This window comes from Chiroxiphia lanceolata, chromosome Z (genome assembly GCF_009829145.1).
Source record: "Chiroxiphia lanceolata isolate bChiLan1 chromosome Z, bChiLan1.pri, whole genome shotgun sequence".
NCBI classification, from domain to species: Eukaryota; Metazoa; Chordata; class Aves; order Passeriformes; family Pipridae; genus Chiroxiphia; species Chiroxiphia lanceolata.
Window position 1 is genome coordinate 29,054,835 of NC_045671.1, and position 17,816 is coordinate 29,072,650.

Below are 17,816 nucleotides of genomic sequence, written 5' to 3' on the forward strand. Positions count from 1 at the left end.
GATAGGAAAGGTGTAGAGGTCATTGTCTTCACACACCTCAATAGTTATCCAATTTATTTATGTTTTCTAATTAAAAATAGAATTACCCACACAACGCCCCAAGGTGTATAAAAGTTAAGTAAATGGTCAAGAAAGAAAACCTTTCAGTTATTTCATTCATTCTAACAGAAATATTACAGAAACCATTAGTCTGTATTTGCAATAAATACAAATGTCTTTGTATGTATCCACCCATCCATCCTTTTATCTTTTTATACTGTTTACACAGGTAAAGTTCACAATTGATATTCTGACAACTTTCTAATTTTATTGCCAGAAACAATATGCCTGACTCTAGGTGTCTGTCATTTCAAGAATATAATAAATCCACGAAGTTGAGATGCCAGAAATGCCATCACATAACCATGAGAGTTCTGATCATTAAGACTTTGTTACTGAATTAATGTTCTTGCCATTAAAGTTAATAAGCCAAAAGAATAGAGATACAAATAGAATCTGGTAAGGAATTTTGTCCACTTGTAGAAGGCTGAATTCGACTAACTTTCCTCAATTTGTTCCTTTTTCCTCTAGTCTAGGCTTAGAAACCTCAAATCTTCAACAAATGCAAATTAGAGAAATAAAGGGGAAAAAAGGTGCTCCCATACAATTGGAAAGATTATCCAAACTTTTATGCACAATTTATTTAAGATGTTTCAGCACAGATGAAGAGCAACAAGCACTAGATTTGACTTCATAAAATAATTCCACCAACCACCAACAGTAAAATTAAGAAAAACTCTGTCATTCAGGTACTAGCTCTTACCACTTAACTTGCCCCTTTTCAAGAAAAGAAAAATGAGTGGTCTCTAATATTTTGCAATATACAGAAGGGGGCTGATATGAATTTTTTACAACAAAATTACAAGATAGGTGTGACTCTCTGTATGCCACAGAAGTGAGATACGTTTTGTAACTATTCATGACACAGTATAAAAATACTTGGTATTTCAAGGCAGGTAATGGGAAGATCCACCAGCAATTGCATCAGAAAGTGATAATAGTTAGTTAGTTATAGTTAGAAAGTGAATATAGTTATAATTCCCCCATAGAACCCGGTCGTCCTAACTATCACTGTAACATGCTAAGTAATGCATATAACACCTTATTTTCACAGTATCTATACCAGTAAAAGCTAACAAACTCTCTCATTGGTCCTATTATGCACTGTCTTTCTAAGTTTTATTCAGTGTTTCCCATCTAAATATGAGTATTCCAGTTCAGCTGTGCTATAAATTGTTTACTGGAAGTTCTAGAAAGCTATCACTTTGTCAAGATTCTGTGTGCGCATGTGTTGCAAAACACATGTGTAACATTTAAATTTATTGTTGTTACTGTAATTTAAATGGGCTACATAATAGTTCTTTTTAATAATAAAAAGTACTCAAGGGTACATGCCAATATTTCTCATAACCAGAGAGAATAAATCTTCATAAAGACTCCTCCAATGAGGTAAAAAATGTACCGGTGACAATATTTATTCTTGAAGGGTCAATGTGCGTTACAGGGTACGGTGAATATTTAAAAGACCTCTCTGGAACTAAAACCATTGGCTTTCTAATTTAGAATTTCTCTCCAGTAATACAAAATGATTGACTGCCTTTATTTCATGTACCCCTTGATTTTTCTTTTCATTCATCATGGGCTGCTTTAAACCAAATGCATTTAAAATCTGCCACAAGAAGAGTGGTCTCTTTTAAATTGTTGTAAAGTAATGAAAGGACATAGTAAATCAATCCCATTTCTGCTTTACCAAAGGATAACCTTTGCTCTACTGAAGTTGTTTAGGCAATCTCAATGCTCTACCTCACTTTCTAGGTAATATATGTATATGGCACTGTCATCTCCAACATGCCTTTAGAGTTGAGTGAAGCTAATTAATTAATTAGAAACTTACACATACATACTTATATATTCATCTTTATCCATCTGAAAAACTTTTTTGTTAAAGTATACTGTTCTTTCAAGTGGTTTCAGCTGTACATTCTATTCATTAATTTCCTGCGTATGTATAGGCATACATACACACACTCAAACACACTCAGGCAAGTATAGATATGTCCAGTGTATATATTAGAAGAGAACAGAGAATTAACAGCAAAGACAATAAAACTATTTTTAAATTTACTCTATGGCTCATTGGTCACCAATTGATGCTCTTGAATTAATATAATGAGACTATTAAGCAATATATGTTATCAGAGAGAACATTGGTTTAACAAAGTGGCATTGAATAATTCACTTAGAAGCGCATGTGAGATGTAACTGAGTTTCCCCTTTCCCCAAAGCCACCTGGCCACATGTTTTACCATGAAGGGGAGTTTAAGACCCAGTGTATGTAAATGCCAAAGACTCTTGAGATCTCTCTCACTTTTATATTCCAACGACACTGCTGAAATTTTGGAATCTATTTCTATCTGCACAAAGCCAAAAATAGATAGAAGATGCACAACATTAGCAATATATGCTTTTTATGTCACAAACTCAGCCAGGAGAAAATAAAGGGTGCTTCCGCTACTTTCTGGAATGACAAAAGTTTGTAAGTCTTTCAGTGAACTTGGAAGAAGGTCGAATGTGCTTAGGCAGTAGCAAATTTGCAGAAAAAATGGTGTCCAAAAATATGGAGTGAAAAAAAATTATTGCACATTCCCAAATTAACTGGATGTCAGAGACGTTTCAAAGGACACTGTATACAACTTCACAAGAAGTCCACAAATTACATGCACTGTGCTTAAAGAGAGATATTGTGTGTGTTTTAAAACACAATAAACATATACTATGTATGTTTTAAAAAGAGCCATGTTATAGTAATTGCAAAACATTTCATAATACAAAGATCTTTGAGAGGTTAAAAACCCCCAACAAAACACTATGCCAGAAAATTTACTGAGAAATTAATGGTTGGCAAACCCATTAAATGTCATTCGGTATTTTCAGAGTGTACAGATGTTTGCAGTTAGGTCTCACTAGTTAAAAAAAAAAAGTTGGCAAAGCACCAACTACTTTGAATAAACCATCATCTTTATGATTTTCTCTGAACTCTGCATGTGGTGACCTTTAAAATGGACATACTGCCACCATGCCCTCAGAGTGGGTAGAGATAGGGAGTTCCAGCTGAAGCAGAACAGGTAGGTTTTACTGAAAAATTAAACAGGCATGTGTACAAACTGCAGACAGGAACCCAAGTCTGAGAAAAAAATACATTACAACAAATACCAAGGACTACTTAACAGCCCCTTTCTTATTTCCCCAATCAGCTTTTTTCTTTATAAGATTTTACATGCTGTGAATTTCAAAGTACTCTACTGTTAAGATCTAGAAGGAACACAAACACACATCATAAAGTATGTTAAAATTCTAAAGGGTCTGAATTTATGTTTGTTACTAGTAATGTAGCATTTCTGTATGTGCATGGCCTTGCTACTGACTGCAGCTAATTTATTTGTATGCCACCATTAATCTCGGCTGTATATTTTCACAGTTTGGGTAAACACTTCATTTGCATTAAATTTACAGCATTAATGAGATATGAAATTCAAAATACTACTTGAAACATAAATGATGTAAAAAACTAGAACAAAAATATGGTTTTATCACATTTGAAATCAGCAGACCAATTAAAGCCTATTAAACTAGAAGTGATGATGTGCTGCACTGAGAATGTTAAATATCCGGGAAAAAAAAAATAGTTTGAAAATAATAAATTGGACTTTCTGCTTTGGAAATTTTGCTTATTTTTTTAAACAGATTTTGAAATCAGTATTTGTTTCTTAAACAGCTCATTCTCCTTCCTAAAATTCTATTAAAGATTACATGTATGAGCTCTTGAAAAAATAAAATAATGAAAGAAATATGGTTAGAAGTTCCTTAAGATGGCACAAATCTAAGAAATACAGCATAGGCTAAATTGGTATTTCTCAAAGGGTTCAGTTGTTTTGAATAAACTTTATCTTCACATGACAAATACTGAAACCCTTAGGATTTCAATCTAATCCAAGATAACAGTGGCAGCATGTAGGAAGGTAATATCACAAAGGCTTCTCTATATCATCACACCTATGTGAAACTTGCCCACCTGTTGCTGGTGTAGGAAGGATGGGTCTCTTGGGCTTAGTCCCACATATCGATTGGCTTGGGATGTGCCTGAGGCTGTGTAGGCTGATTAAGGAAGAACAAAACATATTGATAAAAATACCAACCTATCATAACTATTACCTTGTGCAGGTACATTACAAATATGAGAGATCCAGAGTTATGATTTTGCATTATATAGGATGTGTCTGTGGTTTTCCTTTAGTCAAGAGGAAGCAAAAGAAAAACTGGACCAAATATAGGAGGGCATGTGTAAATTCCTATAAACTTCAATGGAAGCTGCATGTGTAAATTATAATGATGTCTCTTTTAAATAGTAGTTCCTCTGATTAATTTTTGTCAAGTGATGTCTTAAAATATTTATTTAAAGGAATCACAATTCGTATTTCCATTATACCAGTCTAAAGCACCTGTGAAATCACTGAAATTACAACGTTGAGAGAAAATATTAATATACACATTATCTTTACTGCTGTGAAGACCCTGTTAAAAAAAAAAAACAACCAAAAAAAACCACACAACTGTAAAAGAACAACAAAAATTAGAATAAAAAGTTTGGTTTACTTATGTAAATGAATCTTTACAGGCCTTTGAAAATGGGATGTAATCTGACTAGGATTCTCATAAGAAAGGAACTAATTCTTACTGTGCAATATTATAGTAAATATTCAATTCTCCTATTCATCAGGAAACAACTTTTTCCCATGGGAAAAATTTAAAGAAGTCTCTTGCTGTCTGCTACAGAAGATTGAAGAAATCCATTTCTGAGGAGAAGAGAATGACAAGTGATGGTGGGATTAGCTACAGGATATGAATACTTCACCTGTAGGACACATTCCTGTCTGGTCTCTGCCATTACCTGCTCATGGCTTTTATTGGCACATATCTAGTTACTTAGGTGGTCTTACTCCACTGCCCAGTGCAGAGATGTCCACACTGCAACTTGAACCATCTCAGCCTGGAAACTTGCTGGTAAAATAGCAAAGACTTAGTAGAAAACCACTAAAAATGGACAGACACATACAAGGATACCAGTGAGAAGCCAGACGGGAGTACTTACTGAACTGGCCTGTTAGTACTAAAGTCATACAGAAAATACAAGCAAGTAAAACGTATTAATTAAAAAAAAATTAAAAATGCTATATACAGTAAACAGGCTTTACCAAAAAACTGTCAGAAAAATTAACAAGTTATTAGAAGGAAATTATGGTGGTGGCCACAGAGTTCTCCAAATATGATTAAAGCCTGCTGTTCTTTCTTATTCAAAACAATTCTGCTATTGCACTTCAGAATGAAAAGGAGTGTTAATCATTTAACTGCTATTTAATTCTCATCAGACTGAATAATCATGATAACTTGTTGGCCAAGCATAAGTTATATAAATATACATCAATATATATTTTCAATCAATCAATCAATCACTTATTGCAAATAAAAGTAAAACTGTGCCATAAAGTATATTCAGTGTTGATTTTTTCATTAAGTTAACATTAGTACTTTCTGAGATGGGTCTATTATGACTGATAATACAGTTTATATGTATTCATACATATAAAAATAATTTAAATATTAGTAGGACACAATCCCTCATTTTTTGCTATTTTCTTCATCAACAAGCTACATTTCTTCATGTGCTTTGCTGTTACAGTAACAAACCAATTTCAAAGGGTTTTACCAGCAGATATACTACTGCAATGCTCTGAAAATCATAACACCCTAAGCATGTAGCATTTATACACTATCTGGCACATTCAAATAAAATCTGCAAATAGGGATTTTTTTCTGCTATTATCTATGTGCTACAATGACAAGAAGTTACTTGCAAACTGCTATGGAAGCTCAAGGAAGCCTTATTTCACGATGTTCTAAAGTTCAGTAGGAATGAGCTACCCAAGCTCCCATGAATTGCACAACAAACTGAGAGATGATTTAACTGGAAAATATAGTCCTAACCATTCCCTTAGTATTAGGACAATGAACAGACTAGGTATGCTTTCCTGTAATGTTGAATATTAAGATCAGATTACCAGAAAACATCCCAACACAGTTCTGGTACTGTGTGTGCTCTTTTGGCCATCTGTATCAGAAACCCTGACTTCATCTGACACAGATATGTAGGCCAAGCAAGATCATGACAAATAGCAAAGAGAATGAAACCATCAGTACTTGAAACTACACATGAACTCAGCGTTCTCAGTTTTCTGTTCTGGTCCAAATGTTTAGAGCAACAGTTTCTTCTTCGCTGCTAAAACTCACTCTTCTTAAAAGGTGCAAGAACTGTACTACAAACCACCAGTGGGGCTACAGATACACTCTACCTATACTGAAAAAACAGCTGAAATGCTTTCAGAAATCTATTCATATAATTATTTGTTTATACTTAAACAGTAGTTTGTCCAAACATTTTATCCTTTCATAATAAACATAAATTCTTAACCTCTCTTTTCTCTTCTACATCTTGACTACTCCTATGCGTAAGTCTCACATCTGCTTCATATTCTAATGAAAAGATTTCAAGGAGTGTGACACTTGAAAGGCATACAGTTTATGGTCTCCATTAATGACAGACCAAAAGTTATCATCTGGATTTGCAGTTCAAATATCAAATAGGTCAAGAAAAAATAATCTTAATGTAACAGACCCTAAAGAGTCTATTCTTAGACTAGTAAATTTTTTTTCCAAAGTGTATATGGAAGCGACTAAAAATCTTCACCACTCTGATAAACAACGGCACCACTGGCCATCTCAAGTCGGAGTAAAAGTTCAAATACAACAGAAGTGCAGAATATAGTAAAAATGCAACATTTTGCACAACTAAACGAGTATCTGGAAGACATTAGCCTAGATATGGTAACACCTTTGCTCCTATTTCCAAAAGCGCAATTCCATTGAAGATAATAGGATAAATAACATGGTCCTATATGTAATAAAGAGCTTAAAATATTGAAGATGAAGTTTGTTATTTTCTATTAAAAAAAAAAAAAAAACACCAAAAAAACAACAACCACAAACAGTGGGTCTACCATCCTTTGCAGCAATGAGAAGAAAGTTTCTTTTGCCACAGCAGTTGTTTCTCGCAAAAATGACACAACCTATATTAACATGCAATTGTCATAGCTCGGATCCAGTATGTGTTGCAAACAGGTTTGATTTCTGTAGGAAAGTTCATTGAAGAGCAAATTATCCAATCTCTGTTTGTAATTCCATCTGTGGGTCATTGTAAAACCTGGTTGTCTTGGTGTGCTTCTCAGTGTCTTAACAATGTCCGCCTCAGATGAACAAACACATTTTCTTTTCCTTGAACAGTGGTCAAATATGCAGGCTTTTCCCTTTCATTTTAGTTGTCATGTCACAAACTTTGGTTCATGTAACATGATCCACTGGTTGAAATTTGCAGAGGAAAAGCTCTGCAGTCAGATCACATTTGCTCTCCATGTAAAATGATGAGCACCCACTTGGTCAAATAGTAGGAAAAGGCGCCTTTTTCTGGCCTCAATTTGAAATCATATCGAATCTTCGATGGACATTTTTTGTTTCCTAAAGAAATACTTACTGGTTGCTGTAGGTGAAGATGCCTCACCTTCAGTGGATGTAGTGATGGGTTTAGTATCTGTCATGGTCAGGGTCACAGGTCGCACCGCACTGTGATGGGGAGAGGGTGCCAAAACTGGAGTAAAATGGCCAGGCACTTTCCCTACTACTTGACCACTGCTGTTAGGCTACAAAACAAAACCAAAAGAATGTCTTGTGAAACATATACATTGCATTTAAGGAACCTACCTACCTATCTTAGGGTTTTCCAAAATGCCCATGGTTGGAGTACCTGCATTTTGGAATGTGCTGTTATATCATTGCCATGAATATCTAGGAGATATTTGCCATCAGGCTGGTCTCTTCTCTCATAGGTAGTACATGCTTAAGTGGCAGTACTTTTTGGTAAGCTTTCTTTCTGTTTGGGTGCAGCATGTGTCAGATAGTTTCAAAATATATTTGCTGTTCATGCAGTGTCTGTGAACAAAAATCCTATCATAGCAGGAGTAAACTGACCAGGCAGAGGCCGTAATGTATGAAGTATTAAGAGCAAATGACTGATGTGAAACCTCTGTTTTCACATGCCATACTATTCTGGCTTGGAGGATAATCAAGACTTGACCACAGCTGTCCAGAGAGATTACTCATACTGGAAAGCTAACTAATAATTCACATGCTTGGGAATTTGGATTTGGATACAATGCACTATAATGCACACATCATAACATCTGGCCAAAAGCCGCTTACCAAAAACACAGAAGTGTTTCATAACGGGAACTTTGCAAGTCAAGAGCATAATAAGTAAGAACGCTTCTTCCATAGATACAAGAGGCAGTCTGTGTACGGCCTTATGGTGTAGGTCATAAGGTAATATGCTACTTTATATGTACAGGCATATGTGAAATTGGCAAAGTTGACTGGTAAATGTATATGTTTATCCAGTGCTTAAACACACCTTAAACATTCTCTATGACTGCAAATACTCCAAAGGTAAATAACTTGCAATAAAATCAGCTAGTAGTAAATAGTTTTTTTCAACAGTAACTGATAACTTTTGTCTTAAACTGATTATGTACTATACAAGCCATAAGTATTTTAAAAAAGCCATACAAATTATGAAATACTGGAAATTTTTTTATCAGAAGGATCTTGTCAAATTTAAGATAACTTAAAGACATGGACTGATAAAAGACCCAATTCAACTGATTCAAGGAAAGGTTAAAAGAGGTAAGCATGATTTTGGTAATGAAATAATAATCAGATTGAGACAATTACTGCAAGAATGTGAGGAGTATAAACGCATAGAAGAGGAAGGAATTATTTGGAAAATATAGGAAATACATACTTGGGGTAATGGAATGAAATCGAGAAGGAGAAAATTTAAAACTAATAGCAGGAGAAACATCCTGGCAGTATGATCTACTAGACTTGGCAAATGCACCCAAGGGAGAGTCGGAGAGTCTTGTTTAGGACACTTAAAACTAAGCAGCAAACACTGGAAAATATAAGTGCAAATGGAAACCAATCTGGTGTCCACAGGAACATTGAGCAGTTAGTAGACTATTTCCCTCCCTAAAATCGCAAGCCTTACAGTGAAAAATAACAGTAAAAATGCACACTAAATGGCCAACAACCTATCCCTCTAAATGAGAAAAAGTCACTTCCTAAACATAACTCTTGTCAGTAAGATCTGCTTGCTATGTTGGAATGAATTTTCACTATGCTTCTAGGAATTCTGCTGCAGAGGCAAGCCCTCTCTCCTGCCCTGGCAGCCCAGCTGTCCACACAGCTGGCTGGAGGGAATACCACCTCTCAGTTGCACCTGGTAGCTCCTAGGTGGAGTCACTGACCTGCGGCCACAGGGCTACCTTAGGAGCCTTAGTTTATGTGGTGTGCTAACATCACAAAAACAGTTGAGAATTCCTTACCAAAATCATCAATTTTTATTAAAAACTAAGAAAGCAGATTTCATGGAGCGTGTATGGATTGAAAAAGGAAGTATCATCAGCTTAAAAAAACAGCTGTCTCTAAAGACAGACTTGAATAAATGAGAATAAATTAGAAGGACAGAGCAGGAGCCCAGGATGATTACAGCATTATATTGTCCCATAGTGATCCCAGTCAACAGGAATCCAATGGTTCACATGGAGTCCAGCTTAGCCTTTATTTATATTGTCCAAATGAGCAAACTCTTTCCTTGTTCATTGTTAAGACAAAGATTATACTTATATCTCATTCTCTTGTAAACCATGTTTTTACCTGTGCAATACACAACAGCAATGCAATACACAACAGCAGTGCAATATATCACATGCTTCATCCAAATAGAGGGTGAAATCCTGTCCTTGTTGACAACCATGGGGTTGTCACTAGTGATTTTAGTAAATGCAGTTTGTGATTCCCCGCACACATTTTCTTTTCTTTTTTTGTTTTCCCCAATTTCTTCTTAAATGGTATGTATTTCTCTAAATCTGTCTCACATATGAAACTGAGTGCAGATGCAATCCAATGAAACTGATATCTACTAGACACAAAAATAAAACCTCTAAAGTAAGAAAATGTTACTTCAGTAAGTTTAATTCTCATGGTTCCAAGATTTCAGATTCTGCATATTAGATTTCAAATGCAACAGCAATCCAGTTACCTATCTCTCAAAAATGTTATTGCAAATTATCACATTTCCCCAAATATATTCTGACTGTCATATATGATTTATTCTGGTTTTATTTTTGTAACCTCTAATGGCTATTATTCTCCTTTTTCCAGTACCTTAACTGTGTTTTCACATTTATAACAGAATAGTAGTTTTAAATTTTTGCAATAATGTCTAATAGTGTATATTGTTCAGGTACTGCACAGCAAAAAGGATAACACAAGAAAGGATAAGTTCATACTATGTCTAAAAACCTAACTTCTCTCATACTGAAAGTTTCCTGTATTTAAATTTAACTAACCAGAGCTGTAGCTAAGCACATACCTAGTGGAACTTTTATAAATATAACTCTTCTTCATAGAAAATGGTGCATACGAAATTCTCTTAAAACATCACTAAGAATTCTGCATTTGAAAGCAAGTTTATGAAAAGAACTCTCGTGCTCTCCCAAATTCTGTTTCAGGAATGTCACTCATAAGAAGCCTTCACGAAACATCCAGACTTGCCTTTCTTACAGTGAACAACAGTGTAGGGTTAACCCAACTGATATTTAAGTTATCATAATTAGTTTGCAGCTTAAGATCATGAAAGTAGTCCTAATAAGCAGATCATATAATTGTCTCAGAGTCATTGCTTTGCCCTGTCTTCAGAATTGATGCTGATACTGCTGCATCGGTTTATTTTCAATTCACACTTCTATGATTATCTTTGGAAACACAAAACTAAAAGCTTTTGAAACAAAGGTCTAGATCCTGGGCTGTGGTAGTTGATAGCAGTAGAAGCTCATGAACATTGACTCTCTTGGATGTCTCAAGTCCTCTGACCTGCTTTAAGTTTTTAGTCCGAAGAGGGAAACCCTCTGGTCAGAAACAGCTCCTTTGTAATCTTACTGAAAACTGCCATCTAGAAATAATTTCTGTGACCTGTTCTCCTTTTAACTTTTACAATTATGTCAAGAGATATTTTGGCATGTAAACTACATATCTATTTGGACAGTATCTGCGTGAATTACAAGTACAAATATTTACAGCAAATCATTTAATACAAATTAATTTTGTCCTTAGATCAAATAAGTTCTAGGTTCTAGTTCCAGGTTTCCCTGAAGAGATTCTTACAGACAACTGCATTACAGGTGAAAAATCAACTGTTACTATCAAACAGGGCCTCAATATGTCTTTGTGATGGATTCACAGCGAGATGATGCCTGAGGCATAAACCTCAAGCAAACTCCATGGATGCAGCTGTGTTAGGTAAACAAGATGTGCATTTGAAAACTGGAGAGGAAAAGAAGCAAACACAATGAAGGTCTGGCAAATTTAACCCTGATTTATGCAGTTATACATTTTTCTACTGTTGGATTAGAGGCTAAATTTATTTTCAGATGCGTTATATTTTCCAGTTTTTTAATTCCACACTATCTTGAATTGCCACAGTTTAATTCATTCATGTGCCCAAAGCCACAGATGAGTTGTATTTGTTGTCGTAGTTGTAACATAGCTCAGAATATCAGACTGTTCCTATCTGATGGTGTGCGTTATACACACTTTCAGTTAATCCTCAGGTCTAAGGATATATATTCTGTTTAAATATATGCCCAAATATCAGCACATTTACCCTTACATATTCAGTTACATTTCAGGACAGTGTTTTGTCATATAGATCACTATTTCCCGTGTTACAAAAGTCTTTCTAATGCCATAGTGAAATATCAACCACTGACATCTACAGATGAGATATCCAAACATAACAGAAATTTGACATACCTATTAAACAACTCATAAAGTATTTATTACCCTAATTTTCAAATATATTTGATGTTTAAATCTGCACCTTTTTTTTAACAAAATAATTGTAATTATAACTTCAAAATCCAAATAAAATAAATCAAATTTTGCTTGGATTCTTAAATACATAGCATCTTCAAATAAATAATTAAGAAAGGCCAGAAATCATCTTAATCGGTGCATGTCCTAAATACATATTATATACCATCTAATTACTACTCTTGAAGAATAATATATTTGCAACTTAAAACACAGGTTTTTAATAGAAATTCTGTGTTTCACAAGAAGGTTACCTTATTATAACCAGGTGATCAACTGGATGTAGTGTATTTAGAAATAATGTCACCCATTTCCTCTCAACAATTCCACTCACTTGTAATGACAAAGTTCAGATGCTATGCTGGACAGTATCACTACAAAACCCTACAACAGCATAGTTTTGAGACCACTGATTGAATTAATTTTGTTGATGAAGTTATAGAAAGTCCAGTTCATTTTGGTCCCCTGCTCACATACCAAGTATCTTAGTTTCACATTTGTCTACTAGACACATGTGTAAACCTGGAGATCATAGTTCACAGATCATAGTATGAGATCATCATAAATTCTGTCTGTGAGCCCATGTCTTTGTGCTCTGTGGTATCCACAGAGGGTGACTGATGTTTCAGAAAATCTACAAGTAAAAGCAACTAGAAGTAGTAACTTTCATTTTTCTAACACTCCTCCTCTCCCTTTTGCCTAGGGCACCCTAATGCTAAATCACCCATAAAAATCCAATGGCCATATTATTCCAACAGAGACAGCTCACTGGTACAACAGGTAGTTTCATGTGTGGAATTCATATACACAAGTTACCTATCTGAGTAATAATAATAATGCCTTTGAGACTGCTAAACATAAGGGAATGGCATTATTAGAGTACTACCAGTGAGACTGTAGAAGGTATTTTAGGGTAGTTGCCCTCAGGTTGAACCTAGTGGGTTCCAGAAAGCATTTGCTTAACAAGAAGCAAGACTATACAGATTTCCTTTCTGCTACTGAACACTATGATAGCAACAGAAATGTACTTTGCCTTCTTACAGTGCCCTTTACCACTTTTCATAAGGATTAATCTCCCTAGTTTCTGTACCAGGAACCTGAGTAACTCATTGCAACAGCACATCCTACACAGACCTCACTCTGAGATGCCACACAAAAGCTTCATCCGGTGTGACATGCAGCTACCTGTCTACTTGAGGAATTAGCTTTAGAAAAAAACATGTTGTTGCCAGTTCTTGGCTGACAACATCCCTTCTGTACTACTTTCTATAAGAAATTAAGGTGCTAACTTTGATCTATAAAGCTCTTAGTCTCATCCATTGAGAAAGCCTTGATGAAATGCTGCTGAAACTGACAGCAACCACACAGTTTCGGCAATCCAGGTTCCGACATGGATGCCATAAGATATTCTAGAGTCCTCCATCTTGAAGCACAATTTTACTGAGCTCATAAAATCTGGGTTATTTGTCAACAGGTAGAGCACAAGGAAATACCCAGCTTTCCTTGTACATTTGCCTTAACAACAGGGTAAGTTTGTGTGACAGAAGCATGGGAAAGGAAATCCCTTTGTAGATAACTGTTCAAAAGACATCTTTATGTTACATGCTATTTCACGCACTCTGGAGACTTATACCCATGCATTTAGCGCAGACTACACAAAGTAATCAGTTACAATTGCAATTAATCCTAAAATGCCTTGCTGATAGCTAGCACTAAGCTAGGACTCTTTTGCTCTCTGCCACCAAATCACAGTTAAAAACTACACATTGTTTTCCTTAATCTTCAATAATTTCTTAAAAATTACAAGAAAGGATTTGCCCAAGAAGCTGGAAATTATTAAATGTCAACAAATAAAGGTGCTAGCTATACCAAAGAAACCATATCCACACAACATTGCTTTTCTTGGCTTATTCTGCTAGTACTTTCCCAAGAACAAACAGGAAACCCTTTGACCAGCCCAAACAGAGCCTCATAAGATTCCCTTCTCAATGCTAAATGACTGTAGTTATTGTATTGAAGAATGACAAAGCATCTGCCTGATGTTCTTGAAGAGTGTGCATTTCTGTCATTGAATAGAAACTTGAATATCCCAATCAATTATGAGAGGAAAATAAGTGGCTTCCAGAAGCAACTCTTCTCAAGCACTTCAGATATTTCTATCTTCAGAAAAAGACAAAACCAACAAAAAAATAAAGCTGCAAACTAGACCACATTGCAACAAAGTACATTTTATCAGGCCCACGAATTTTAGTCAACATACAGTTAGCAGTTCACTCAGACACCACATATGTAAGGCATTTATTGTAAGAGAAAAAGGGTCCAATATTTAACTCCTCCAAACTGGACTCAGTTTTACCATATCACTGAAAACTGCATATGTCATCAAAAATATCACAACATCTGATCTAAGGTTACATGTAGATTGTGCCCTTCAAATCCATACTCAAACATCTTGAAAGATTTTCTACTTCTGTTTGCTTGGTTCAGTCAGAAAAAAAATTCTCACTGATTTCAGGATATTCCTCAGCAGAATTCACCTCAGCTGTTTGCTTTACCATTGTTTCCTTCATCACACTTGCTGATCCCTCTTCTGTGATTCACCACACCTTAACCAGGAAATTTTTCTATTTAATTCAACAGTGCATTAAGTTTGGAGCTTTTGGTTTTGTTTTCAGCCACACAAGTGGTGGTGTACTTGATTTGTTCAGGGTCATTACAAGCCTGATTTTGATACTATAAAGTGGTTCATATGCTCTTGAGTATTAACACATTTCAAGTGTGCACAGTGCATATTTATGTGTGTGTGTCCATGCACACATTACGCAGACACAGAGGTAATATTTTCTAGGATTAAAAGATTCACCCATCTAGAATGATTCAAAAAGGTAACACATGCTTGAAATTTGTGTTAGATTTGAAAACCTCAACACACTGTAGATGGATAAACACTGTAGGTGGATTAGACACATATCAATAAATTAGTTTTTGTTGAAACAGTAACTAGTACCAGTTGGAGATACCTGCACCCCATCATAATACAGATACACACTCACACATACAGTCTTAACTAGTAACATGAATGCCTAGTTAAGAAGAAAAGCTTTGAAATAAGTATAATAAAAAGGGCTCAGCTGAAATTCTTAATCAGTGGAAAGTGCAGCAGTTCTCATAACCTTGGGAACTTTTCAGACTACTAGTTGGAGACAAGTCCAGCTCTATAGCTAACGAGGTTCATTTCTGTTCAGTACATTTGTTTGTTTATTCTCCAGATTGAGCAGGCGATAAAAAGCAGATATTCATGAAACCGACAGCCACAGCTCCCTTTTGTTTAGAATCATCCATTGCTGAATCATTTTTCACTGCAGCCAAAGGGCCTGTTTGAACTTCCTGACTGTTCATCACACATAATTTAGAGTATTTGACATTATGTCAAGAAAATTGCCCACTGCTTCCCACCATGGAAACCTATGGGAGCTCTATATCTTTAAACTAATTTTACTTAAAGTATTCCATTGAATAGCTTGACTGTCTCACTATAATCAGTGCAGCAGGAATGTAATTAATCTCAAAATTGCTGTGGGGATACAAGGCATCTCAGTTGCCTGTCGTAACAATCTAAATTAGCGTATTACTGAAAGATGTTGGGGAGGAACAGTTCATTTTAGGTAAATGCTGTCAGGGTATCCATCCTTTCTATTTCTACAGATGAAATTAAAATGATCATCAGAGTTCTCCTTTTGAAATCCAAATGAGTATGTTTTGAGGTGGGAAAGTATAATTAAATTTGATGTGGTATTCCTACAGATGCAGTTTTGCATTTTATAATAATTAAATTTGTCTGAATAAAAATTCATGTTTTATTTAGAAAAGAAAAACTGGTTTGGCTCAAAGCATGCCATTGTATCAGAACAATTCCCTTTTGTCACTGAAACTTCACAGAGGGTTGCTTCTTTTCCTAAGCAAAAAATTAATCCTGCTGTTTTTACTCTTTGTACAGTCAAACTTCAAGTGTTCTATTTAGGGATATTTTGACTGGGCATGCAACCACTCCAGTGTACAGCAAATATCAGAGGTGAACTCTAAAGAATTAAATTTTAAAAAGATTCTACTAATAATCGTGATTAATGATAATAAAATGTGGTGAATAGCTGATGCAGATGCCTGAAATTGCATAGTTGTTATTTACCCCATTCCTTCTTCTCAGGAACTAAATCAAACATCAAATGAAATTAAAAACATTGCCCTAATATAAAGGCTACAAAAGCTGATGAAAGTGTTAAATTTGCACCAGTTAGGCCTGTTATTCCCTATGATACCACGATACAAGCACATGAAGTGTTTTCAGATTGTAACTACTCTGAAAAAAATCAGCAGAGTAAAATTGTATCTTTTAAGGTCTAAAGATTATTCTTTCAACCAGAGGTAAGAAAAGAGAGTTGGGCAAAAAATTGAAGGCGTAACTCCTGCTCAGTTAATATACTCTCTGATGTTAAAATCTTAAGACAGCACATTTTTCAACTGTCTGAAAGAAAGTAAGGTGCTTCATTTAGATGTTGGGGGTTTTTTCAGTAATGATCCAAAGCAGAACATGAAACAACCCAGAGAGATTATCACCTAATCTGCTCTTTTAACATATATAAGAAATCAAAATGTAAGTAAAACAAGCACTGAATAATTAAAGAAATGCATAACAGTAAGGGCCTGATTTAATTTGCATAATTTTTCCCCTAATAGTGCCTAATTAAGACATCAGTTTAAAAAAAAAATCCAACAGAACTCTGAGATTTTCTGCACTGAATTAACGCTAAGGACTTTTAATGGGTGTCTTAATTAGACTTTGTTATTCATGGAAATTTTACACAAATTAAAATCAGGTCCTGCATGCAACATTCCCAGCTGAGTCTCAGCAAAAGCGCTATACGGGACTGAAAGACTTTTAATCCACGTGCAATTTGTATTCTAAAATCGACATACTTCATGATCACTTTTTGGTTTAATTTGCATTAATATTGTAACTAACAAAAATCACATAGTTAGGATTTCTCTGTTCAAAGAAAATTTTAGTTTTTTGGACCCACTGTTTTTTTGTTGGTTGTTTTTTTTTTCACCTAAACATATAGAAAGTCATGCAGCTGGACCAGGGAATTAGCCCATGGGGACAATAGCCACCATGACCTTCTGCACAGCTCAAAGGGTCTGTGTCTGTTATTCAACATAGAAAGTTTGATTCAGTCTCAAGTTCTATTGCTGTTGTGTCCAAAATGAATGCTGAAAGGCCTGTCATTATTGATGAAAAACAAAACAAATGAAGCAAACAAACGAAGCCCAAAACAAAATGCTGTCATAGCAACCCCTTCATCCCTGATAAGACAGTCCTTCCAAAGGAAACTAACTCTTAGGAGCAGAAAAACCTGACCATTGTCTCTTCAGTTTACATTCCCAAGGCTCTTCCAAAAAACATGCTAAAGCACAAGCAACAGGGCTCCACAAGAGCCTTTCAGGCAAGGCATCAAAAATAAATAACAGTCTGAGCAGCAAAGATTACATTACACTGACATTGGAAATATTCCAGGTATTGACAGACCAAGTCTCAACTGCAGTTTATCCTATAGTGCAGATCACATGCTAACACTATGTGCTGGTACTGTCATGGAAAGCAGTTCTGCACACAATCCTTCACA

The 17,816-nt window shown here is 35.3% G+C and overlaps 1 protein-coding gene across 8 annotated transcripts in view; it reads right to left on the minus strand.

The window, feature by feature from the left end:
• Positions 1-17,816, minus strand: part of NFIB (nuclear factor I B) — a 169,412-nt gene that overhangs the window by 22,069 nt on the left and 129,527 nt on the right. For 3 of the 8 annotated variants that reach the window (XM_032675127.1, XM_032675131.1, XM_032675130.1), the window contains exons 9-10: positions 7,682-7,847; positions 4,112-4,194 (exon numbers count right to left, since the gene is read on the minus strand). The exons of 3 other annotated variants lie outside the window; for them this stretch is intronic. In XM_032675127.1, the coding sequence (XP_032531018.1) occupies positions 4,112-4,194; positions 7,682-7,847 (249 nt within the window). The remainder of the gene's footprint in view (positions 1-4,111; positions 4,195-7,681; positions 7,848-17,816) is intronic. 2 more of the 8 variants (XM_032675129.1, XM_032675132.1) reach the window with 1 other exon arrangement.